This window comes from Lotus japonicus, chromosome 2, assembly GCF_012489685.1.
Source record: "Lotus japonicus ecotype B-129 chromosome 2, LjGifu_v1.2".
Classification (NCBI taxonomy): domain Eukaryota; kingdom Viridiplantae; phylum Streptophyta; class Magnoliopsida; order Fabales; family Fabaceae; genus Lotus; species Lotus japonicus.
The window spans coordinates 60,328,083-60,354,067 of NC_080042.1; the positions used below are offsets into that span (position 1 = coordinate 60,328,083).

At 36.2% G+C, this 25,985-nt stretch overlaps 5 protein-coding genes and 2 long non-coding RNA genes across 17 annotated transcripts; 3 read left to right on the forward strand and 4 right to left on the reverse strand.

Annotated features, from left to right (window-relative positions):
- Positions 1-218: 218 nt before the first annotated feature.
- On the reverse strand, positions 219-2,245 carry LOC130738628 (uncharacterized). 9 transcript variants are annotated; one of them, XR_009019486.1, is made up of 5 exons: positions 2,068-2,245; positions 1,746-1,819; positions 1,211-1,320; positions 791-1,025; positions 219-678 (listed from the first exon to the last, which is right to left on the reverse strand). XR_009019486.1 is itself a non-coding variant. In XM_057590720.1 (2 exons), the coding sequence occupies exons 1-2, from the start codon at positions 816-818 to the stop codon at positions 344-346; spliced, it is 363 nt and encodes a 120-aa protein (XP_057446703.1). In that variant the 5' UTR covers positions 819-1,204; the 3' UTR covers positions 219-343. The 9 variants fall into 9 exon arrangements, 1 of the variants encoding a protein (XP_057446703.1); XR_009019482.1 differs by having other exon boundaries at positions 1,211-1,355; XR_009019485.1 differs by having other exon boundaries at positions 1,746-1,851.
- LOC130738630 (uncharacterized) lies at positions 2,243-2,911 on the reverse strand. Its single transcript, XR_009019487.1, has 3 exons — positions 2,613-2,911; positions 2,392-2,536; positions 2,243-2,290 (listed from the first exon to the last, which is right to left on the reverse strand). It is a non-coding gene; the product is annotated as an uncharacterized LOC130738630 (long non-coding RNA).
- Positions 2,912-3,127: 216 nt separating this feature from the next.
- Positions 3,128-5,474, reverse strand: LOC130738631 (uncharacterized). Of its 2 annotated transcripts, none has more exons than XR_009019490.1 (4): positions 4,586-5,474; positions 4,380-4,517; positions 4,101-4,235; positions 3,128-3,815 (listed from the first exon to the last, which is right to left on the reverse strand). It is a non-coding gene; the product is annotated as an uncharacterized LOC130738631 (long non-coding RNA). The 2 variants fall into 2 exon arrangements; XR_009019489.1 differs by having other exon boundaries at positions 3,132-3,815; positions 4,656-5,472.
- A 2,459-nt stretch (positions 5,475-7,933) lies between these two features.
- LOC130738632 (uncharacterized) lies at positions 7,934-11,445 on the forward strand. Its single transcript, XM_057590722.1, has 7 exons — positions 7,934-8,093; positions 8,692-8,756; positions 9,195-9,316; positions 9,805-9,947; positions 10,570-10,717; positions 10,798-10,957; positions 11,058-11,445. The coding sequence occupies exons 2-7, from the start codon at positions 8,744-8,746 to the stop codon at positions 11,147-11,149; spliced, it is 678 nt and encodes a 225-aa protein (XP_057446705.1). The 5' UTR covers positions 7,934-8,093; positions 8,692-8,743; the 3' UTR covers positions 11,150-11,445.
- A 2,200-nt stretch (positions 11,446-13,645) lies between these two features.
- On the forward strand, positions 13,646-17,741 carry LOC130738633 (probable ADP-ribosylation factor GTPase-activating protein AGD15). The gene is made up of 9 exons (XM_057590723.1): positions 13,646-14,099; positions 14,567-14,625; positions 15,083-15,173; positions 15,261-15,315; positions 15,487-15,583; positions 15,692-15,890; positions 16,477-16,657; positions 16,963-17,089; positions 17,352-17,741. Coding segments are annotated over exons 1-8 (735 nt in total). The 5' UTR covers positions 13,646-14,048; the 3' UTR covers positions 16,965-17,089; positions 17,352-17,741.
- Positions 17,742-19,481: 1,740 nt separating this feature from the next.
- Positions 19,482-21,248, forward strand: LOC130735518 (blue copper protein-like). 2 transcript variants are annotated; one of them, XM_057587472.1, is made up of 3 exons: positions 19,482-19,691; positions 19,937-20,120; positions 20,539-21,248. In XM_057587472.1, the coding sequence occupies exons 2-3, from the start codon at positions 19,940-19,942 to the stop codon at positions 21,027-21,029; spliced, it is 672 nt and encodes a 223-aa protein (XP_057443455.1). In that variant the 5' UTR covers positions 19,482-19,691; positions 19,937-19,939; the 3' UTR covers positions 21,030-21,248. The 2 variants fall into 2 exon arrangements, with proteins under 2 accessions (XP_057443455.1, XP_057443456.1); XM_057587473.1 differs by lacking the exon at positions 19,482-19,691 and having other exon boundaries at positions 19,865-20,120.
- A 2,172-nt stretch (positions 21,249-23,420) lies between these two features.
- LOC130738634 (uncharacterized) lies at positions 23,421-25,985 on the reverse strand. Its single transcript, XM_057590724.1, has 2 exons — positions 24,407-25,985; positions 23,421-23,713 (listed from the first exon to the last, which is right to left on the reverse strand). Exon 1 carries the CDS (start codon positions 25,402-25,404, stop codon positions 24,499-24,501), a length of 906 nt encoding a protein of 301 aa, XP_057446707.1. The 5' UTR covers positions 25,405-25,985; the 3' UTR covers positions 23,421-23,713; positions 24,407-24,498.

Sequence of the window (25,985 nt, forward strand, 5' to 3'; positions counted from 1 at the left end):
AAGCTCTAAGCACTTCATGTGAACAAAGAAAGCGGGAATTTTTTATGAGAAAGTTAACCAAAGTGGGTAGCGAAGAGACTGAATGAGAAGGGGTTTTCAGCGGGAAGACTTTATCCCAGTCATCCAGTGTGACACATATATAGGGGCTACCCTTTTTAGAAAGTAAATGATAAAGTCTTGTTAATAAAAAAAATGTATGAAAGACGAGGATTACAAAATCCATGGAATGCAAAAATATATAGAAAATGAATCAAGTATTCATATAGAATGTAACCTAACCACATCTAAAATTATATTTGTGAAGCTCCAATCACCTTAAGGTACATGTGATTGGTGAATAACATTATCTAACCAGAAACAAAGAGAAGTAAATGATAAGTACATAAAAGCAACTGCTCCAAGGGGCACCTTTATTCAAATATCCCAATTCTCCCTCTGATGCAGCACTCACACCAATTTTTCTCAGCAAAATGGTGACACACTCACAAACCCACAAAAAAGAGTTGGCTTTTTCATTTTGTCTACTTCCTTCCTCCAATGAAGTCCTTAAGTTCAAGTTAACAGTTGTGAACTTGCCATCTTTTGTGCTTGTTATTTCCACGCAATAATTGGAATCACTTTCTATAAATATTGCAAAATCATTCATAGGATCATATCCAAGTATTTTTACAAAAAACCCTGCCATAAAACCACATGAAAGTTGAACTTATGATACTATCTTAAGCTAAAATCCATTTCGTTCCTCCAACCTCAAAAACTAATAAAAATGAATAGCCAATAACAATTTTACCTGTTAGGCCACTGCTTTCATCTAACATAGTGTAAAATAATGAACTTGCATCTTGAGCCCATGCCAAGCTAACACCGCTGAAATTATACTTTAGGATCTATTAATCTACTTTAGAAGTCTTTCAGACAAAGCATAAACAGTTCACCACATGAAATTTCAACCGTGTAAGCAAGCGAGTTGTGACCAAGAAAAACTTTAAATGTCCCTCTTTCTCAGACTAAGCATATGCAGTGAACTGTACCCAAAAAACAACTCATCCAGTCAAGATATCTCTAAAATCATAAAAGGAAACAAACTAAATAATAAATATATAAAAGAAGGAAAATAAATTCACAACAGGGATTAAAGTAAGGGTTTGGACATTGGAGCATTCATCTTGAGAAGATGGCATAATTGGTTTCTTTTAGCCAGTTAACGGACCTGAAGGCAACAAAACTACAGGAAGAGGGGTATAGTGTATCAATGTATCAACAGTAGAGATAATTGATCTCCCTTCCTTTGTAGTGTTGTTAATAGATGTCTCCATGTCTCTGGCCAATAAGGATTCAACCTTAGCTCTGAAAAACTACATGATAAATAAAAAGATAGACAACAATTTACAACCATATTTGAAATCCCTTGCATCAAGCGATTAATTTGAATGAAAATCTTTGAAACAAAGAGGACCCAAAAATCTTATCTAAGAAGATGATTATTTCAAAAGGATTATGGGAAATGAAAGAAAGTAGAAAATAAACAAAAGTCTCGATTTACTTCATTTTATGTAGAACTTAAACTTAAGACTGCAAAACATAAAATGTACTCATTGCATTAGCTTTTAAGTAGCAAATCTAATGATGGAGGGAAAAACGAAAACGTTATTCATTATTAAACTTCGCAAAGCTGGCTTAAAAAACATGCTAGACTTCCAATTCAAAGTACAAGATGCTAGACATACAATACTTTCATTACAGACCTTCTAGCTTATCAGGTGTCTCCTCATCAATCTCGCATCCAAGTCTAAAGTACATCTCATAGTCACGGGAAATACTGAAAAAATATTCTCCTTAGTTTCCTCTTCACTGAAAACCAAGAAAAATGTAACTTGGACAAAACTAACAGCAAAACTGGTTTATTGCTTAAAAAAGTAACCCAAAAAAACACAATCAAGTTGTTTGAAAGCAATTAGCTAGATGAGATTGACTTTTGGGGAGCTTGATTATAAAAGGTTTGAGACTTTGAGGGGAAGAGAAAACTAATTCAGTTCACTCATAATAATTGTTTCTAAAATAACAAACCTTAGAATGTCTTGGCTCCTGGTAATTTTGTTTCAGTCTCACTCGTGGTAGTCTTCTAGAAGCTAGCCTTGACAGCAACGACCTTCTTCCTTCAGTTGTGGTGGTTAGAACTGTGTACTGTGGCACATGTTTTCAACAGGATTTCTCCATGGGAAGCCACTTCATTTCAGATCCATGTAAAGGTGCATCTATAGCTGTAGAATGCAAAGAGGGAAATTCCAAACTGAAATTCAAGAAAGAAGTGAAAACGGATAAGCATGGGGATTTCAAAGTGCACTTGGTTTTTCAAGTGAGCAAGCATGTAAGGAGAATCAAAGGATGTACTTTAAAATTCTTAAGCAGCAGTGAGGCTCATTGTGTTGTGTCCTCAACTGCTACTTCTTTTTCACTAAGCCTTAAGTCGAGAAGGCAGAGATGACACATTCCTAGATAGAATTTTCTCAATCAAGCCTATGAAGAAACCAAACCTCTGTAACAAAAAAAAAAGTACCTCAAGTTCTTTTTTACAAATCACAACTTTAAACACAAAACATTGATCATGTTACCATTTTAAAATCCGCTTTTCTTCCTACGGTGCTTCTTGCAACCTTTTGCTCAGACTGAGCCTCCACTCCCTCACGGCCAGTGAAGGAACTGCTCACCTCTACATTCCAGCACTGATGAACCTGCAATAGACAGAGCACCCACCATCTTATCTCACTAAGCCAACCTCAACAACAACTCCTCTCTAAAACACACCTCAGTGGGAAGTGTTCTCAAAGAGAAAATGAAACACAGTTAGTAAATTAATGCTAGAACTGTTGTGCAATATAAAGGTAATTTCATGCACATAGGTTTGGATCTAGTTGGATTTAATTTAGAATTGAAGCAGCCAAATATTCCAGCAATGATGCAAATGATAGAAAGTAAATTAGAAATTGACCGCGCACAAAACAGTGGGAATGCCACCAAAAGTTTGGAACCTAATTTAAGAAATAGCCAGATCAATTATTTCTAAATGGAAACTCTCATTATAGCAGATAAGTGCCATTTTTCTAAATGGTAACTCTCACTATAGCAGGTAAGTGCTCACTTTCAGGACCAATTTATATGCTTTACTCAACATTTGTTACCAAACTAATGAATTCTACATTTATATTTGCATCTCTTGTTCCATAGCAAGTTACAAATTCCGACAAATTGATAATAAGAATTAATAATTAAGGATAAAAGAACTCAGCTTATTTTCTAATTTACCTTCAAACAATAACACCTCAAAGGAACTATACCTTACCAAAGCAGAACTACTGCAACTCTGCATAATGAGGTGGAGTCTAGGACTGCTGCACAGCTGCTGAAAGGAGAGGCTGTGAATGAAACTCACTAAGAGAGCAAAAAGAAGCAACTCTTGAAAGAGTATATTCAACAAAGTTCCTCTTATTCTAAAAAGAATTTTGTTTATACTTTCCCAAATAAGATATGCAATAGTAGAGAAACATTGAAATTTAAGTGCATAGCATGAGGAAAAAAAATAAAAAAAGGGAAGAAACCACACCTTCCCATTGCAGTCCCTAAGGATTCGTGTCTGGTACACCAAATTTCCAAGCTTCTCTCTCAAAATCAACCCTACATGATGCTCCAAAACCTGCAAATTAGAAAGTTTTTTACTTTGCTGTTTCTTCCAATCCTCCATCTGCTCCTTTCACGATTGGAAAGACATCCATTTTTGTGGACAATCTCTCTTCGCCTATTTCTTCTTCACTCATATTCTGGACATTTAAGATTGAAAAAACAAATAGAAAAAGAAATAACCATCAGTTTTATCTATCTACACTTGTAAGAAAGAAAAAAACTGGCCAGATAAGATCAGACATGTATCTTTGCCAAGGCATAAACTTGGAAGAGGATTGAGAAGGCCAGCCTAACGCCATCAGTAAGATTGGGGGAAAGACCGATTCTCAGATATGTAGAGAAATAGCAACAGGAACAATGAAAAGCAACAAACTAAGGCAGTATTTATAGACAATTGGAAAGGGAAAGCCAACCCTTCTGACCTGACATTAGGGAAAGCTTCAGCTGACGAAGAAAATGACGTCTTTAGCTTCTGATTTTGCTCTACTCCTGACAACAAACAGTGAGCACTTCCCCAATCTCCTTCAACAATCTATTCTACTCCTTCTCATTGTCACCTAACCAAAGAGGGATTGAAGAAACATATTTCACAGTGACGAAATTTTGCATCAATTGTAAGCATTCTAATTATTTTGCTAGAAATATAGAGTATTATTCACCTATAAAGAAACTCAGAATTCAGAAAGCATTAAAGTTGTTACCTTGTCATTAAAGGAGAGCAGATGGCACCCTAAATCAAAAAGCTTGGACTGGAACGAAAAGTAATTCTGCAATTGATTTAAACTTCTCATACAACAGAGCAGTGAAACACGTGCACAGCTGACTTCCTAGTAAAAAATCTATATACAGAAGTTGGTTCAATTACATAGCAGTGTTACTCTTGCACAAATAAAGGAATGATTAATACCAAGTGAGCATCAAGATGTGGAGGATAATCGTAAGTGTCTGTGTCAAACCAACTGACGAAGAACACGAACCTTAATTTTCCATGTGTCTTTTCCAGGCAATAAGCAACTCAGAGGGTTGAACGGACCAGCAGTAAAGGCCATGATTGAGATTAAGGCACAAGACAAATATCAGATATCAGATATGAAGATAGGTAGCAATGAAGCAATAGCAATATCAAAATCAAACCAGGATATGAGCAAGAGCAACAAAGAGACCACAATACACCGGTATTTATAGACAGATACAAAGTGAGACAGGTAGGTCATTACAAATTTCAATTTCAAATTAATTAAACTGAAGGATGCCAGCAAGTAAATTGCTGGAACACTGCCAAAACCAAACCTCTTGTACTAAGCTGACATCAAAACGGTGACCTGACAAACATTGCTTCTAATTCTTCTCTTCTACTGACAAAAGAGAGTAACAAATCAAATCAAAGTTCTACTTCAACAAAAAATGTCACCCTTCTCATTTTGATCAAGTAAAACAGCATGGATTCAACAATTCAACAACAAAAATTAAAATCACACGAAATCTTGCATCAATCACAACACTGTACAACCCTAATCAAAGAAACTAACATTCTTCTTCATTGAAACTTCAACAACTACAATTGACACCAACTGCTCCCACACATCAGAGAATATACAGTGAGAGAGCCTGCTAAATGTGACGATCTCTGTCGAAATCAAACCAATGCCCACAGTCTTCACCTTCCACCAAAACTTCTCCAACGCAGAAGGTGAGATCATCAAAAGTACAAAAATTGGAGAGCAAAACGACTGCAGCACACTGTACTCCTTCAGCAGAAACATGATCGATGCAGGCGATTAGGTCATGGAAGAAGAAAAAGGGGAAAGAAAGACGCACTTAGGTCAGAGGGGGAGAGAATTCGTCATCGAAGAAAAGAAAAATACCACAAAGAAGGGGAAAGAGAAAAAGAGAAACGTGAGAGAAATGTAAGGGTGGGGCCAACAATATGCTCAAGATTGAACCGTAGGATCAAAGAGAATGAATGACCAAGATGCAATTTCTCTTATGAATAATGCTTTTCTAACAGCCTATTAAGTGTATGTAGATTGGTTTGGTTCAGTTAAAAAAATATATAGCAAATATGAACCAAATTTGTTCGATTAAAATCGTTGTGGTTTGTTTTTGGTCTTTGTTTTATATGTAAGAAATAAATCATAATTTTTAAATTGTTTATCCCACATATTATCATTTTGATGCATAAATTTTATATTTTATGTCACTACATTCAACTTTTGAGTTACATCCTTTGATAACTTGATAACTTTGCAAAAGCTGAATGAGTTACCTCATTTTTCAATACGATACTAATTAGACAATATGATTCTAATTACTAATTAGACATTTGATAAACCTAACTCGAAGCATACACTATAGTCAATTGATAACTGATGGATGATTGAACTTAATTACTATGCGCTTACAATCATTCTATTATAATACATTAATTTATCATGTTATAAATAATTTTAAATTTATTTAAAATGAAAAATGAAGAGTTGTGATTAGATGCATGTGTAAAACTCTTTTCATTGTCGATTGGATGTATATAAATTAAATCTTTAATGATTAGTGCAATTCGTAAATACAATATTTATGTTTAATAAGTGTCGGTCGCAGTAATAAAAATTAATAGTTTGAATTCTTATTTCAAGTGTTCGACTCCTAAGAGCTACACTCTTGGAAAGACATTTGGTATTTATCATACTCAGGTCGAAATTATGAGAGCACTGCGTGAGGGCATTTTTGGTTTAAAAAAAAACATAACACACAAAAAAATACAATATTTATAAAATTATGTTTCTACATTTTTCTTAGTCAACTATAAATTCTACCGTCCCCGAATGATGACTTAAGTGGTAAGAGTTAGTAACGTAAGAGTATGGGTGAGATGAAGGGTGAAGGGTTCAGAGTTAGAACCCTGAGGAAGACTAATTTACTAACATTACTAACAACTAACATTCGCCTATAAAAAAACTATAAATTCTACAAATTTAATAATAAAATCTTATCTTATCCTAATTTTTGTATCGCACGGGTAAATTGATTAGTTTATCATAAAACAACATTATATCTTAACATAGGTTTTTTTTGTTGCCTCGAAAAATTAATGATAAGAAAAATAAACACAAAAGGCTAGATGATCTTTCAACAGAAGGTACTCCAACTATGGCGAGGGATGATCCAGCTCTCGAATGCCAAGGGTGAGGGAGACGACTCCCTGTCTTGTGAGCAAATTTGATGTGGAGTTAGCCTCTCGCTGGACCTAAGACAACCTGGTTCTACAATTCCTCTTAAACAAATCCTTGATTTCCAGAAACACAACAGCGTGATCATGGTGCATCAAATGAAGCTCACCCGCAAGCACCTCCTTAAGCACCAAGCAGTCCACCTCACACAGGACTTTCTGATGACCGCGGTTCCAAGCGATGTGGAGGCCATCTCGCAAGGCCCTTGCTTTAGTAAGTAGCAGATTTCCAACAGTGGCATAGCTCATAAAATCAGCAATCCGCACAACAAACCTCCACCACACCATACAATTGTCGTGCTCCCGAAAACTTCCGTCAGTGTTGAATTTTACAAACCCATGCGAGGGAGGAGACCAAAGAACTTGCAAAAACTAGCCCATATCCCTTTTAGCAAAGCGAACCAGATCGTCATGATCATTGCAAAGCTTATGCCATGCAACTTGAATGAGCCACGACTGAGAATCAAGCACCATATTATTCCGCCATTTCCAAGCGCCCCAAATTCCTTTGTTTTTATGGTTACAAAACATATTTATCATAACAATATAAATTTAGTCCTAACAAACTATAACCTAATAAAATCATCTTAAGATGTGCCAAAAAAATCTTCTTTAAGAAAATAACTTTTGAAAGAAAAGATAAATATCCTCTCAAAACTAATCAAAGATTTTTTTTTACATTGGAAAGATAAATTAGACTTACCAGAAATCGATCCCTATACCTCCCTCTACCCAACCCATATGTCCCAGCTACTTGAGCTATCCTACGGGAACAAAACTAATCAAGATTTACGTTAAGTTTTTTTTTCTAAATTTCTTAATTAATGAAAAAATACTAAGTCATTTTGAGTTAATCTATCCAATCTTTTAAGACTTTTGAAAAAACATTAGTACAGGTTGTATGAAAAAAAAAAGTCTAAGATCTAGATTGTTCGTACAATTACTGATTTACATATAAAATATTTTGAATTTTCAAAGAAAAAAATAAGTTAATTCAAATTTTATTTTATATAATACATAAATTAACAAACGCAATCGGTTCCTTAAAATTTATTTGACGGCAGTTTATGTTCGTCCTCCTCTGACTCCAACCCAACCCTACTGTGCCCTAATTCCTCAAATCGGAGCGTGACCCTCCACCGCCCCAACCCTCTTCCGACCACCGATTACGCCGCCGTCTGCTCACCAGGTACCATGCACTCTTCTTCTCGATTCTTCTTTCCCCCAATCGAATTCAATTGTTCAATGCTTCAGCAACCCCCAAACTGGAAAAAATTTCTGGGTATTTTGCCGTAAAAGAAAATTTATTTCTGGGAATTTCTTGTCGTTTGGATCTGATCCTTGTAGGCTCGAATTAGGGTAAATTGGGTGCGTTATCCCTTTGAAAATGCAAGTTTCTTTTGGTTTTTATTGATTTTTTTATTTAGTTTTGGTTGAGAACTGGGTTGCGTGCTTTGTAAGAGGATTAGAAGATTCTGAATTGGAAGGAACAGGGATAACTGCTTGAGTTTTGAAAGAATCTTGTAATATCAGCAATTTTGATTCTATGGTTTATTGGAGACCCAATGTCTGGTTTTGTAGAACCTATGGCTGCTGCTAGTGCTTGTTTTTGTTAATTCTTGTGTATATAGGGTGATTACTAGGGGACTAGTTTTTACTTTTGGTTTCAATGTGTCTTTGCTGACTTATGTTTTGTCTTTATCCCTCTGGCTCCTTTTGTAGTAGTTGGTGATGTGATTGAACTCTCATTGTTTTCAGATATCTGACTAATTTTACTCTTTGTGCAGTTGTGGTTACCAAGGACTCTGTTGTTCTGTTTTATCCACGAACTGCTACGAAATGGATGATTGGGGTAATGATTGTTTGCTCCATGTCTTTTGTTTGAACATGCACTTCACCTATTGTTTCATGTTAATGTGATTACTGGAATCCCTTTTTTGGGGGTTGAATTTTTACTTAGAGTATTTGTAATTGTCATGGATAAACTATTTAGGAAGAAATTGTTGATTCAGATGCTTTGTAATTGTAACTCATCCAACCATATTTGAGTGAATTTCTAAGTGCTCATAACAAAAATAATATGATTTCAAAATCAAAGAAATTCCCATTTTGTGATTTTCCAAGCTAAATCAATACCCTAATTTTGTGACTATCAACATACTTATATTTGATTGTTAAAGCCCACAAGTCTAGCATAATGTATTAATGATTCAGTCAATGTATACTATGTTTCTTCTGCTCTATTTTGGACAGTTGTTAATTTGAGAAATTCTTTTGTATTTGTTTTCAGAGGAAGAGCAATTTACTCCTCTTGATGTTAAAAAAGATCAACCTATAAGTAAATGGGATGATGAAGATGTGGATGAAAATGATGTGAAGGACTCGTGGGAGGATTTTGATGAGCCTGCTCCGGTATGAAGAACTAACGAATAAGTCACTACAGTGTATTTCATTTGGATTTGTATGCTTGTGTCTCTAGTTTTTAAAGAAAGTTGGAAATAACTCATTAATAGCTAGCCAGCCACTTTCTTATTTTCTGAATTGCATGTCATTATTACTATTATGATTTCAGCACAAGAGCTATTGCATTGAATCTTTTACACGTTGTAGATTACTAAAAGGTCAAAATATATATAGTTGTTTGTAAATTTTTACATAACTGCGATTATGTTTGATTTATTTATCTTCTTTTAGAAGAAATGATGGTGGGTTTGGGGCTTGTATAAAAGTAAACATGGTGTTTAACGTTATACTTGTAACAATGACTATTTATTGGTACGTTGAAATTTGAGTTCACAATTTCTTTTGATGAAATGATGTTGAATTAGTTTTGGTTGTGGTTTTTCAGTGTCTTCTTAGTTACTAGCTTCCTTTTTTTCTCTGCATAATATTATTGTCAGGCACCTGTTGCACCTGCTGTAAAAGATGCTGAGAAGGCTCCTCAAAAACCTTCTGAAAAAGCTGCTGAAAAGAAGGGAAAGAAAGTAGAACCAGTGAAGGAAGAACCATTGGATCCCTTAGCTGAAAAACTTCGCCAACAAAGGTATATTGTTTACTGTGTTTTTTCTACTCTGACTACCCTGTAGTCCCTTTTGGAATGTATTACTATGGATACAGATATCATATACTATTACACACTACAAGAGTGCATTTGACAATGTGTGGGTTTGCCATGTTCACTGGTCTGGAAAACATGATTATGAGAAAGTGCAGATTGTTACATGTGCATTCACTGAATCTTCTTTCTTGTTAAGTTGCCTTCATGTACTTTTGATGGCAGCTTGGTTTTGTTTGCATACCATGGAGAGGCCTAGGAATAAGTCCATTCCTCTTTAATAGAAGCCTTAAAGTTCAATATATCTAGTGCATTACAATAGGACTTAGGCTTACGGTTATAAACTCTGAACTTGAATGATTAAAAAGTACTTGGAAGAAGTCTAGTCTGAATATGTGGTTATCAAGGTGTTTTGAGTGATAGAATAGGCATATTCTTTTCTTTGTTGCAATGAAATTTGATGCTTAAGTAATGTGATCGATAAAAGCCATTTTCTTTTGCTAAAATTATGACTGTTGAGCCTCAATGACTACAGCACTTACAAAAAGCAAATTGCTAATTAAGATGAAACAGCTTACCGTTGTTTGTTGTTTAATTTACTCTATGACAGACTAGTTGAAGAAGCAGATTATAAGTCCACTAAGGAGTTGTTTGGTGGGGGTCCTGATGAAAAGAATATTGATACTTTCATACCAAAATCTGAGAGTGATTTCTTGGAGTATGCTGAGCTCATCTCACACAGATTGCGCTCTTTTGAGGTGAGTTAAATACTTCTGCTGCCTTTCTCTTTTAAATCCTTGCAAATAAGGTATCCTTATTCCCTTCTTGATGAATGCAGAAAAGTTATCACTATATGGGTTTACTGAAGGCAGTAATGAGACTGTCAATGACTTCTCTTAAAGGAGCAGATGCAAAAGATATTGCATCTTCAATAACTGCCATTGCAAATGAGAAGATAAAAGCAGAGAAAGAAGCCAATGCTGGTAAAAAGAAAACAGGTAACTTCATCTTAACTAGAATCTTCAGTGTGGCTTTTATACTTATGTCTTTTTTTCTTTTTCTTTTCGGGTGTTTACAATGGTTTTGTTGTGTCTGCAGGTGGCAAGAAAAAGCAGCTTAATGTTGACAAACCTGATGATGATATAGTTTCTGATCGATATGATGCTATGGATGATTATGATTTCATGTGAAATTTTTTGGTTCAGTTTCCTTCAGATTCAGTCATGAGATTCAACTGTTTCAACATTGGAAGTTGGAAAAAGACCCTTCGGCATGCCTCTGTCAAAAGTTGATGAGTACTATCATGTATTTTGTTCAATAAGAGTGTGTATCAGTGTCTTTTTTCAGGTTCAATTTTGTCACCATTTTTATATACTTGGATGTTGGTTTTTCACTAGATGATTTATAAAAGTTAAAAAGATTGAAGATGAACGTAGCAACATTCAACATGACTTTTACCTTGAATATATTTATTGGATTGTATGGACGGAATTTGCGTTTTTTCTTTCTGAGATTAATAGTTGATAGCATTTTTATTCTGCTGATCGCTTGTAAGGAGTCATGGAATTAGGAGGCGTTGTTTGATGTCTAGGACTACTGTGACATATGTATTAATGACAAAGTACGGAATTAAGAGGCTTCGTACATATCTTGATTCTTTCTTTGATGACTCAGGGTAGGGGCGTCCAAAATCCATTGCCCTGACTCGGTTCTGCCTTACTTGGTGATTTTTCACCCTAACAGTTTGGTCGGGTCAGTTTAATCGGTCATATCCGAGTGGCATAGTATTGGGATTTTTGTTGTTGAAAGCCGACCGAATTAAACACACTTGTTAATCTAATATGTATAGCCTAGGCTCATTGCAAGACCTAATTACGGACACCTAATTAGGTAAAACCAACCACAATTGAGTCACGGTGAAAGCTACGGTACGTAAGTGGCCTAGGTTGTACAACTTGCACCAGCTTTGAGGAGCCAATTCAGCCACTCACTTATTTAGAGATTTTGGATTATTTTTTCGTAATTTTTTGTAGCCTTAATTGGCTCCTCAAAGCTGGTGCAAGTTGTACAACTTAAGTCACTAATGTACCGTAGCCTTCACCAATTAAATTGTATAAGCTACACAACCTCTCAGAAAGCAATTTGGGTCACATATGTAATAAAAATTAATTCTAAAATCCTGAATAAAACGAGTGGTTATAAAATGTCAATTAAGTAACAAGTATACCCTCTTTCATATTATCCTCCTTCATGCAAGATCCTACCACCAAAATCCAAACGAAGCGAGCTCCTCTTTCACTGGAGAACACAACCTTGGAGCCACCACCTCACCCTTCGTAATGGTGCAGAAGGTGAGAGATGAAAGAGAGATGAGAAAGGGGTGGATGGGTAGTATGGTAATCATGAAAAATAAGGAAAAAAGAAAGGGTATAATGGTAACTTGATTGAGTTTTTATAACTACTCATTTTATTTAGGATTTTAAAATTATTTTTTATCACATATATGTGACCCAAATTGCTTTACGAGAGATTGTGTAACTTACACAACTTAACTCACCAATGTACCAGAGATTTTTTCTTGAGTCACGCACTTATAACTGGCCTATAAAGTTGTGAAGCATGCAATACCCATGGAAGAGATGATCTATGTAAGATGATGTCAAACTCTCACTGTCCGCTAAGTAAGAAAAGAAGAGGGCGGCTATCCAGGGGGCACATGATACACCTGGTGTATGCGACCCATATATGTCTAGAAAAAAGAAGAGGCAAAATGTGTTGCCTTTACTTAAAAAAATCAGGTATCTTAGTCGAAAGCATTGGGACAAGCTCTCTTAATGCAGTTTGTTTTCTATACCAAAGATTTAAATCTATGATATAGTTTATGTAGGAGTATTATCTTGAAGTTTGAATTTTATTGATAGGATATTGTTTGTTGATAGGTTTATTTTGTATATGATTTGCTATTTTTAAGTTTTGATTATTATTTATATACAATTAACAATAGCCTTGTAACGTCTTTCAGAAGAAGAAAAAGAAAAAAAACAATAGTCTTGTAACACTTAAGTTTAGAAATACAAGTTATTTCAAAAAAAAAAAAAAATACAAAGTTATGTTGGGGTTTTGTGCTCCCTTTCTATGTGAAGAAATGTCAAATATGAGAAAGCTCACTTGTCTCACCAAAGCAAGTGGAGAGAGACTACCATAAAAAAAAAGTAAGTGGAGAGGGATCAATTATGGTAAGTGAGAGAGGTCTGATTTGGCAAGAGAGGTAAAAAAAAATCTAAGGGTTAATTAAATATAATTAAGATATTGTTTTATAAATGACACTCTTTTTTATTATTGTAAAAGAGTCTTTTAATCTTTATAAAATTACACTAATTAACCCTTAAATTTTGCGTTGACTGCATTCGTTGTTTGCGGTCTTGTCGTTATTAGCGATCGTTGTTTGTTGTTGTTAGCCGTCATTGTTTGCGTCGTTGTAATTATTCCAAAGTTGAGAGGATTGTATCTCGACTTCTTATTCAATAAATATTTTGCTTTAAAACAAAAACTTCAGTTACTTTATCTCCCAAAAAAATACAAAATTCAGTTACTTCAACACTCCAAAATTCTTGGGTAAACCTTTTAACTTAAGATAAAATCCATCTCTATGTAAAGCCAACAAATAAAGTCATCAAAGGATGTTTTCAATGAACAATTCCAAAATCACAATTTTTCTCATGGTCCATGATCGGCACTCACAAACAAAAACAACAGCAACAACAAAGTAGTTTCGTTTCCAAAGATCGTTGTTGTGGTTTCGTTTTCGTATGTCAACTTTGTGAATCTCGCAGTGATGGTTCGATGATTCTGGCGTGTAACGATGAACGAACGAAATTCCCGCGTTTTCCTCACCCAAAACCGCGTTCCCCTCTAAATCTGTGGAGCCACAAATAAACAAACCAATCCCAAAACGGATTGAAAATTCGTAGACCCTCTTTTGACCACACTTTCATTCTCCTTTCTTTCTTTCTTTCTGTGATTGTTTCACCTTCGCTGTGATTCCGTGTGTGTCCTCGCCGCCACACAAGCAGGGAAGGTTTTGTAAACATGAACGGGAAAGCTTCCGTTTCGAAAGAGCTTCATGCTAAGCACGCTAAGGTTCCGTTTTTCTTCCACCCCTTTTCCTCTTTCATCATTTCCTATCTGGGTTTTGATGGGTTTTTCTTTTTCTTGCTTATTGCATTTTTTGTTTTGTTTAAGGTTTTGGCAATTTGGTAATTTAATAGCCTGTTTGGATAATCTTCTTAACAAGAACTTGTAGTAGGGGAAATAAATTGAAATGTTGGTTTAATGGTTATTAGTATTTGATATGATAACTTCTTACTGCACCTTAGTTTTTGTAGAAATTGTATTGTTTAACTTATGCATAAGCACTTTTAATCTTATAAGGATTTTGTCAATTGAAAATATTTCATGAGCTAAATGCTAATCCAAACTGGGCTTAGGTGGTGGATTAGGTGAAAGTGTGATACCTATGCTGGGGGTTTAAGAAACATTGGAATTGTATTGTGGGTTGGTTGATGCTTTTGTTTTTATTTTAATTTTGTTTCTTTTTGACTATGCAGATTTTAGAGGGACTTCTTAAGCTGCCTGACAACAGGGAATGTGCAGATTGTAGGAACAAGTACGTGCTTTGAGAACTGTTATTTTGTGTTAAGCATAGACATTGGTGTTTTTATACATCAAAGCTTCAAGTACAATAGGTGATTGAGTAGGTTTTTTTACTGTGAATACTTCTGCAACCTATATCCATATGTGGATTGGGCATCTCTTAATTCCAGCTATATAAAAGGTGTTTAACTGGCTTCTAAGTTTTCGGCCCTTTTTGTTCACTTTATTGTTCCTGCTCTGATTTTGGTGGGAATTAACTTTGTGTCTCTATATTGATAATTCTAGAGGGAATAGGAGATATAGTATGATGAGAGGCATTTGTCTTGTGAACGAAAGCAAGAGAGTCACATTTCATATTTCAATAATATGTGTGCGCTTCAATTCAGTTTGTGTTTGGTATTGATTTTGCAAATATTTGCTTAGAATAATAAGGTTTTTGTGGTTTATGGGACACAATTTTGATATTTCAGGGCACCGCGATGGGCAAGTGTGAACTTAGGAATTTTCATTTGCATGCAATGTTCAGGGATTCACCGAAGTCTTGGAGTGCATATATCAAAGGTTTATAACTTTATATACATTTTTCTCACTGTCTCAGTTTAGAATTTAGATATTGATAATGACTGAATCTTCTGATTTTGCGACTAGGTGCGGTCCACAACTTTGGATACATGGTTGCCAGATCAAGTTTCTTTCATGCAGTGTAAGAAACTATAAAATCCGTTTCTTATTTTCTTAGTCAAAAATATGACTAAGCAAATCATGAGATGCTATGAAAATTCTCTCTCTCTTCCAGTATTAGGTAATTTAATTTTTCACTAAATGGCTAGATAATAGCTACTGATTAGTTTCTTGATTTGTGGGTTTTATGCAGTGATAGGTAATGCGAGGTCAAATAAGCACTGGGAGGCAAAACTGCCACCAAACTTTGACAGCAATGGATATGGAATCGAGAAGTTTATAAATGCCAAGTAAACAGTTATTGGATTCTTATACATGACATTACTTGAATGTGGAAGATTAAGTATTCATCCACTTTCCTATTTTCTATTATTATTAATTCTCTTAGGATCTTTTAGGTACGTGGAGAAAAGATGGGCTTCGCAAGGTGAGTTTCTAGCAGCATTAAAGTCAGCTGACCCAACCTTTAACTTGAATGAGTCCCCAGAAGTTGGGGCCAAGAGTGGTATTCAAAAAAATAGGAGATTGTCCCTTGATGAAAGCATTCTTGTTGACCATATGGCGCGAATTCGGCCTCCTGTAGCTAAACCTCTAGAGGTATTCATACTTTACATTGAGTTACCATTATAAAGAATTTCCTTTCATATTTTAATTGCACAGCTACATTTTCAGTGGATCGTTTGATAAACCGGTCACATGATGCTCAATCGTTGAGCAAGTGGCTTATCATTTGGTCTTCATGTGATCCTGTAACTCTTTTGCCCTATTTCTTACCAAATTGTTATCTACTTTGCTTGAACTCATATACTCTTAAATCTTAAGATGTTATTATCTGTCACGGAAACGTCTGTATTTCTATTATTTTTTTCTTTTGCAAGGCATGGTAGTATGCAATGAAACCATTAGTTTTGCTTCTGATTTCAAAATCCTCAAAATTTCTTATTCCTTGCCCTATGGCCCTTGTAAGGTGTATTGTATTAAGTTATCCATTTAGTCAACACACATGTTTAATCAGAAAAAAGGAACGTGGAAGGTAGTGGGAGGATTATGGTTACAGTCTCTAGTAGCCCGGCACAATTTGCATTTTGTATTCTCTTTTCCCCTTTGCCATCACTTTATTCTTTCTCTGCCATGTTTACCCAGAAAATCAAAATTCAATTTGAGGTTGATCTTTTCGATTCAGGGGTCCTTAGATATACATAAGAAGATTTCACCACCATTGAAGAGGCCATCTGCATCAGTTGATTATGGTAACCGTATTGAAAAGAGCAATGGTACTGTTGATCTTTTTGGCTTGCTTTCCATCCATGATGATAAGCAGGGTTTCTCAACTGCACCTCCTCCTAGTTGGACAACATTTGATTGTAAGATGACAATACTTCTATCACACATCTTCATAATCATTCTTCTATTTTCTTTTATTCCCTTGATATTGGAACAAGAGTTCTTGGAGAATAATAGAAGCTACTGAGGATGTGGCATTTTACATCAAATTATTTTGTCTAGATAAATTTGAAGCTGTTGAAACTTTTCTTCACTTCAGCAAGTTCTTTCTTCTGCTAATATCCTTGCACTCTTGTTGCATTCATAATGAAACTATGAACTCAGAAAATAGGTGCAGTTCATGTTATGCATTTCCAAGTTATTAAACCAGAATTTATGTTTGCAGGAGAAGGCGCGTAGGGTGTTAGTTTATATATTGTTGAGCTCTCTCTTTGGGTAGATGTCACAACTCATAATATCACAGTTACAGACATTCTTGCAGCCTTGCACGAACATTGAGCTGCATTTGACTGGTGTGTACTTTTCATTCCAAATTTAACAATGCTAATTTGATGTTTTTCTTAGTTTCCACGTTTTGATGATCCTCATGTTTTTGTACATTCACCTAAAATCAAGACTAGACATGGTTTTTGGCCTCGAATCTGCCCAACATTTATTCTGAGTTATAACTGTACTTCCTATTTTTAGTGCAAAAGGTCTTTTTTATTTTGTTCTGTATATACATGACATATCACACATGTCCTGAAAGTAGTTTATAAAAATTGTGTTTCACAGGTTTGAGGACAAATTTTTCAATTAACACGGGCTGGAGCAAGATATAACTTAGGCGCTCATCTGCAACACTTTGTCAACTAAATGGTTTGATTTTCATTGTTGGTCATATTACTTAATTGAAAAAACAGTTACTGATTCAGGTGAAGAAAGGGATCTAGGAAATTAGAGTTGTTAGCCTTTTCATCTTTCAGAGTCTCACTGGAAGAGGTTGTAGTTGAAAGATGCCCTGCTTATTTTTATTCTTCTTTTACTAGTGCGCCCTTTTTAGTTTTTTATTTTATTTTAAATTTGGGTCCAACCTTTTCAGTTTATATCAGAGTCTAAATGTAACGTTCCCATGAACCCAAGAAATATCAGTGTAAATGTACAGCAGCCAACTTGTGCATTGAACTTGGATTGCATAACAATGGTTTGATATGTTCAGAAAAAAGGGATGTGCATAAGTTAAACCAATTCAGTAAGAAAATTGATCCAAAAAACCATGAATAAGTTAAACAAAAAATTGGACAAACTGATAAGTGGAAAACTGATCGTTGTAATTATTTACATTTAGTTTTTAAACTCACTATATTAATTATATATTTATTTATTTTTCTAGATATTCATAATACTATCTTATTATTCATGCGTATTTGTAAAAACATAGTTGAGAAAGGATAAAAAAACCAAAACCTAATTTCCCTACATTAATTTTAGTCCTCTTACACCTCCTCTCCCCTTCCACCGCTAAGATCAAGTACCTTGCCATAAACTCTGACGCCCAACCCATGATCATGTTTGACAAGTTCGGGTTCACCCACAAAAGCCATGTGTTGGTTGCCCTCTCCTCTGTCTCTGTGGTGGTTCTATCCTCGGTGGCACAATCGGAATCCTCGTGCCTTGAATTCAAGTGCTCATGGAGATCTAGAAAACCCTTTCCTTTTGCGTCCCCGATTCACACTACATCTTCCACCTCTTCACCTCTCGCGACCTTTATCCCCTTCCTAGAGCATTGTTCAACCACTCCAACCTCGCACCTCCCCCAACGAGTACAATCTCTTCTTGGTCAACTGCGCGCCCTTGAAACCTTTGTCTTCATGATCGTTCGCACCAAGATCTTCGACCTTGATTATGATGGCTCCAGGAACTACATCTCTGTTGGCCAGATCCATCTTCCCTCAATCTTAATGAGGGTGATCTACTCACTATTTTTTACTTAGTGTTAAAGTTATTTACATGTGTATAGTTATTAAATTCTTAAAGAAGATTGTAATTAATTAAATTATAGTTTTTCATAGGGTGAAAGATACCTAAAATTATGGAATTATGTTGATTTATACATACAATATTTTATACTTTTTACACTCACATCTTATTGTTCATATCACATAAGAACAACATAGAGAAAACACCGCTGAATTATCGGGCAGAGCTTCAGTGGCATGCTGCGGAGACCAACAGAAAAGTTTAAACTCACGATCTATGGGAATGTGAGAATTAAACGTTAATCTATCACCAGTTATGCCAACCCTAGGAGACTATGAGATGTGTTTACTTAGATTGTCACATGATCAAATTTATAACATAATTTTTTTTCGGAGAATCTGTTGATATCATACACACATTATTTATGCCACCACATTTTTTCCAATAAGGTATACCACACTTGAAAAGTGTTGTTTGAAACAAATGTAATATGCATGTCGCATATTTAAAGTGTCGTATGCATTTTTCTCTTACCACAACTTAAAATGCGCCATACAAAAGAATTGACATAAATAGATGTGTGACTTGTCATCAATAAATTTTCCCTATCAAAGACTCAAGTTTGGGTTCCTCTGAATTTCCACTCAATTTAACTTAGAATTATAATCCTTTATCTCAACCTTTTTTACATTTGTGTCACGTCATCTAACCAAAATTGTTTTGAAATTCTTATTCAATTGAAGTCAAAATTTAACCTATATCTCTAATCCGACTCAAAACTTTTAACAATGCTTCCAATTTCTCATGCGTTAATTATTTGTCATTGGAATTTAGAAATTAGAAATGATTTGAAAACTTGATGACATTCTACAATAGAATTTGAGCGCGCACGATCCTCATCATAAGGACGCCCGCACTGTAGCTTACCCTCCGTAACAGAAACAAATAACCGTCTTCTCTCTCTAAACATAAAGGCGGGAAAACGATTCCCTCTCTCTCGTCGACGATCACTTCACTCTGCCAACACCGCCATACCTCACCCTCAAAGCGCTCTCTCTTTCCCTTCTTCTTCGTTCTCATCGGTGCTCTGAAAATTCACATTCTGAATCTGCAACTAGCTAAGATTTCTTCTCTGCAGTTTGAATCTCCTCGCAGGTACCTCGCATTTCACCTTTCATCCTCTTGAACATATCAAATCACGTATCAACTTTTCGCAATTCTCTGTTCGTTTCTGTTTTCAATTCGTTCAAATCAATTATGTTTTCGATTTTGATATTTCACACTCAGAGTTAGAGATAAACTTGCAATTTTAAGTTCTTTCAGAATTCACATTCAACTAGTTAGCTAATCAGAGTTTTTTTTTTTGCTGTTTTCTTTCTTGTTTCTGTGTGATTCGTAAGAAAATGGAGACAATCAGGCCAGCGTGGGCTGTCAAGGCTATCTTCGTGATCGTTTTCACTTCTGCTCTGTTCCGATGCGTCTGCGGCGTCAACATCACCGTCGGTGGAGCTTCCGGCTGGGATGTTCGATCCAACGTTCAGGCCTGGGCTTCCACCACCACATTCAATGTCGGCGATGATCTCGGTAAATTCCTACTGCAATTTCTCTCCATTTCCATTCAGAAATGCACACACTAATATTTTCCATTCACGCCAAAACAGAGCAAACACGTAATTAGATCTGAAAATTGAGTTTCTGAAGCTTTAAATCTAGCATGAAAAAATTAACAAACGATAGAGTAATAGTTAATTAGCTCAAGTTCTGTCAGATTTAGTTCAGTTCAATTACAATTTTCTCTTAGCGCAAGTTTCCTTCATTTTCTTTTACATTTTCTCGGTAGCCAAACACTCAAAACTAACAGAGTGCGGTTCACGTTTTACGTTTTGTACCGAGTAAACGCAAATTGCATGTTAGATTTACAGTAATTTGAATTTCAGTTGAATTTGGGAAGATAAATTGAAATTAAAACTCGAAGTGTGTGTGGGATGGTTGTTGCATGCAGTGTTTTCATACACGCCGGTGAACGATGTGGTGGAGGTGAACCAACAAGGTTACGCCACGTGTACGATCGCAAACGCCATCGGCACGTACGACACCGGAGAGACGGTGATCCCCCTCACCGGACCCGGAACCCGCTACTTTGTCTGTGGCCGACTGGGCCATTGCCAGCAAGGGCTCAAAATCGAGGTCCCAGTTCAGGCCCAGCCCAATAACAACGCTACCAACGCTAACAATAACAACGGAACCAGTGCCGATCCAAACCGTCGCGGCGGAAGACGCTCTCCTCCTCGACGTTCTCCTCCGATGATCCGCCCTCCTCCGCGCCTTTCTCCTCCGCGCCGGTCTCCTCCTTCTCCCGGGGCTTTTCCACCTGCGCCCGGGCCTTGCAATTGTTCCAGTGCTGAGGAGAGCCATCATGTGCTGTTGATGGTGCCATTGATTACCATCGTAATCACCCTCATACTCCTTTCTTCTCCGCCTATTCGCATCTAGCTGGTCATTCTTACCACGTCACACTGGAAATTTAACCCATGTTTCTTTCTTGCATTTCGTTATATGAATATTGCATTGTGTGATTTTGGGTTTGTTTGTTCATTGTTCTGTTGGTGTATGTGGAATTGTTCTGTTTCCTTCTTGGAATAACTCAGCTCACGGTACTCTATTCCTCAGGCATGTATGAATGTTTGATTCTGTGATTTGGGATTGTTTGCCCATTGTTCTGTTGGTAACTTGGTTTCTCTCTAGCCATGCTATGTACCTGTATGACAATCTGTGGAAGTATTATGTCTTTGGCTATAAATTGCTTCTTTCCATTAGACTTCTGACATGTTATAGTTCATTGCATTTTCCTATTGGTATGTTTTAGTTTTAATTTTTTTTTTGTGCATTTTAGTTCTTCAATTTATAGATTGTGTGATATTTTATTTTTTGCCATTTAAGGCCTAAGGCTGTTCAAGATGATTGGGCCATTTTATTACTCAAAACAGATTTTGGTTGGGCCTTCAACCTATCGGGTAGCAGCCACTAGCCCACTCCAATTGTAGGAGTAGCTAGCACCATCATTCTTATGCCATCCCATCTGAAACTATTTATTAAATTGTCTAAAAATAATCTAAAAGAATTTAGTTTGTAATAAAATTGTCATAGGTAAAAGGATTTAGACATGTCATACAAAATGAATAATATTGTAGTAAATGTCATAGGTACAACAAGTATTTCAATATGCAAGAATTGTTCTAATTTTATCAATGGTCCTATTTTGTTCCATCCATTATAAGTTACAAGTCCATATCTGGGGCTGTTTTCAGTGCTGCGTCTTGAGGCAATTGCTTCAACTTAAGTGCTAATTACTAATTGGCAGCTACTGAACAGCTTCTTACTGCTGGAAGCACTTATTGATCTCTTCCCCGTGTTGCCTGGGTCCCTCTACCATAGCTTCAGGTCCACAGCTTAATTTTGCCATACCAAGCGTATAGGCATTTTGTGGGTTGTTAAACATGAGTGGTTAATATGAAAATGACTCCTCTTTGATAATGGCAAACATGGGTCTTATTCTTCATTCCTCTTGATAGTATAGTCTTAGTTAATCAATTTAATTTATACATCATTATTGCCATAAGGCATTAGTAACTTATATAGGCAACTCTTTTCAATGCCACCCCCACTAGCTCGTTGCCTTTGCATTAGTAATTAAGATTTCTATTAAAAGAATACAAAACTAGTTATCAAATTACACAGCTAACTTCAAGGTATCACTATCCACACACAAAAGTAGAAAGAAAGGGTATAATTAGAAAGAGAAGGCCGAATATACATAAAAACTTTCTGATTGAAATTAAAGGCATTTTGCAGGAGGGTGGTGATGGTGAGGGTCCGTGTGTGTGGCTTCTTATAAATAAAAAACATTCACCAGCTGGTTTATATTTCAAATTGTACAAAGGTCCTACTTCTTTTTTGAGGTTCTGCAGTCTGTACACATAAACCACTCAAAGTTTGTGACACAACGAAGAAACATGGGGCTCTTCAGTTTCAAATTTCTCTGACATGTAAAGAGGGAACTTGCTTTCCGACCTTTGGCTAGCTCATAATTAAAATGAATGCTTAAAGAAACAGCAAGACCTACAACATCTATAATGGTCCATACCATACTTGACAGATTAGATCCATGTGCGTGTTTAAGGTCACTAAACTGTATTGTGCTAATCTCATATTTTGATCCCTAAACAAATTTAACCTTTGGTGATATTGACAGCATAACCAATTTGTTTAAGCCAAGATGCATATCTTAATTGAAGTGACATGCAACCATGCACAGTTGAAGGGACAACTTGCTGTTAGCGTTACGTTCAATTTATGTTAGTTCATTCACTTTAATTCAATCCATTCCACCCGCCAAAGAAAAAAAAGCTTTAGTTCCTTTCCTCCACAACACACCAAAGGGGGTCCATCGGTCTCTTAGTCCAACCCGCTGACCCTGAGTTTGGCCAATCGAGAAACAACAGCAACTATCAGTCTATCGCCTCCTTGCATGTGTAATGTTGTTATATAGGGGAGACTCAACTCTTATGTCCCTATTCAATGTCCTCTTCCCTTCCCTGTCTCATAAATTAAATTATGTCATATTATTTGAAAATCACTCATGAAAGGTACAACAATTAGAAACTGAGAATCTTCATCCGCTATAGGTGATGTTGTTTATTTATAGCACTCTTAGATCTTCTCCTCATAATCAATTATGACGCCTTGAAGTTACTCACAATTCTTCTTGCAGTTGATTTAGGGTTTAGATCAATTATGGGAGAACTTTCAAACTTTATGCAATTAGTTTGTGGTCCAGGTTTGCTCCCCCGTCCTCGTATGTCTGTTTCCTTGTAATTAAAAAGGTAAAAAGGAATTGGAGAAATTGCTCATGCAATTTCAAATATTTCTCTTACACTGATGCCTAGGGTAATTACATTATCAATACAAACATTATTCTGTAATATAAGAAACACTAGACTTCTGAATAGCTAGGAAAACATGCAGAGGAAAGACCTAGACAATAGAAAGAGAGCACAACAGGTTACGGAGAAACTAACTTATGTCCACTATGTAACAAGAAAAAAGGCCACCTTGTCTGATTCATGTCTTGCCTTCTTCACACAGTCTCAGCAGCAAAAATATGTACACTGAAAATCCTGCAAGACGTGAAAGCTTCTGTAAATTATTTCTGGCAGTCAAAGTTTATTCTGAGGAAAGCAAATCTAACCCAAACATGCCATATATGCACTAATTTAGATTACATTTTTCTACACACCAATCAAGTGTATTGTAGGTGGAACAACCTAATCAAGGCTAGATTCATTTAATTGTGCAAACAACTATTCATATTGTGGCCAGGTGTTAAAAGCCCAATGCTTCAAGAGTATAAGATGTCATAGATACCATGGAATCACAGGAACACTTTTAGAGACATAGGCATAGCGTCATATAAATGCTGAAATGTATATTTGTGTATACAAGAAGCTCTATTAAATCAATTCTGAGGTCATACCAAGTAGAAAAGAAGCATCAAAGTTAAACATAACATTTGATTATGTTTAATTTACACATAAAAAGATTCCACACCAAAGTGCTGTACTTAACTACCATTACTAATTCACTTTTAGTATATGCGAACAGTTGTCATCAACTACAAGACAAGGATTATCTATTCCAAAACATTCAATTGGTAGGTGCATGCTAATAATTGTTTTCTAACAAGAAAAGTACATAATAGCTAACAGTAAAGTTCTGCATGATACATCATAGAATTGGTAATGTGCTGAATGCAATGCAGAACTGAGAACAGAACACTAAACTAAAATTAAGAACATATTTTACACATGTACCTCCAATTGGTTAATAAACTTCCAGAGATTTTGTCACTTTGCTAAATATTTTCACTGTGACTGGTGAAAAGGAAAGAGTAACCTCATCAAATTCAAACACGACCGCGACTGACCATTTCCTTGAAACGCTGGTAAGATTCCAGCCTCTGCAACTTCATCTGATTGTTGAAATTCTTGATGAAAGCCTCTGATCTGAGTGCCAACTCCTCAGGGCTCATGGATTTTTCCCTCCTCAACGAGGCTCTGTCGTTGAAAGTGTCAGATTTTGTCAGCTCCTTCTGAGCCCAAGCCACTGGATCCTCACCACCACCACCACCCCTTTTACCATTGTTTCTGAATGGCTCTGCTTTCACAATCCTCGCAGTCCATGTATCACTCTTCTTCAGCTGTGGCTTCATCGTTTTTCCCTGTCCTTCCATTATAGCCCTCCACGTCGCTTCCAGTGTGTCGTCATCGTTGTCACCGGAATCCGGCAAGAAATAGTCGTTGGTGCAATTTTCCGGTGATGGGTCGTCAGTGATGAATTTGTTGAAAGTAAAAACAGAGTCATTCAGTACCCCTTTCTCTTCTTCTTCTTGGTCCACTTCCTCTATTACTACCTCTTCAACCTCTTTTTCTTCTTCTTCCTTGGGCTCTTTGGTTTCATGTTCTTCTTCTGGCTCTGTGATGTAGGTGGCAGTGTCCAAAACGGAGGAGGAAAAGGATATGGGGTTATTGCTGCTGCTTTTGTGGGGGAAGAAGTTGGAGGAAGCTGCAATGGTGAGGATGATGAAGTTGACTATAACATAGAGGAATGGAAGTGTTAGCCAGCTTCTTGCTGAGACCCAAAGACGAGGGAGAGTAGAGAGAACAAGGTCGAATGTGCAGGGGATTATGGTAACTTTCAACAAAACAAGAATGGAGGCAATCCCCATGGACATGATCACAAGCTTTGAGACCCATATAGCTGTTTCAAATCTGTTTGGTTTTAGAGAAGATGGGTTGTGAAAAAGATCCATCCTTACCAGATTGAAACACTACTAATTGATCACCCTTCAGAAAACCTTGATTTTGAACTAGAAAAAGTGAAAATAATTTGCCCCAGAAATTAAAATTTTTCAGAGGATGGAATTTATCAACTAGGAAATAAACAAGGTCAGGTCTTCAGAAGAATAAGATGAGACTAGAGCTTGAGAAACTGAGGGTATGAGACTATCAAATCATGAAGCTGGGTTACTGTAACAGAGAATAAGAAAGTTCTGAAAGTTTAATCAGGATGTTAACTAGGGGTTGCAGAAGCAAGATTTGTGGTGGCTTATATAGGATCTTTGAACATGAAACAGAAGAAAAAGGGACAGAAAGAAGAAAGAAAGGGAAAACTGATAAGATAGAGGCCTAGAACTTCAGTCCTCTCAATAATACAGAGAAAGAAAGAAGGGTTTTAAAGGGAGAGAGCTTTCAGGTTTCACTGTTTCAGGTGCTGTAGGTAGATGCAGAGACAACAAAAATTCCATTTTAGAATAGAGGAAGGACCACAGGAGAGTCAGGGATCTAGAGGAGGGGATTTAAATGAAGAAGCATGAGGCTCTCTTATCTTTCT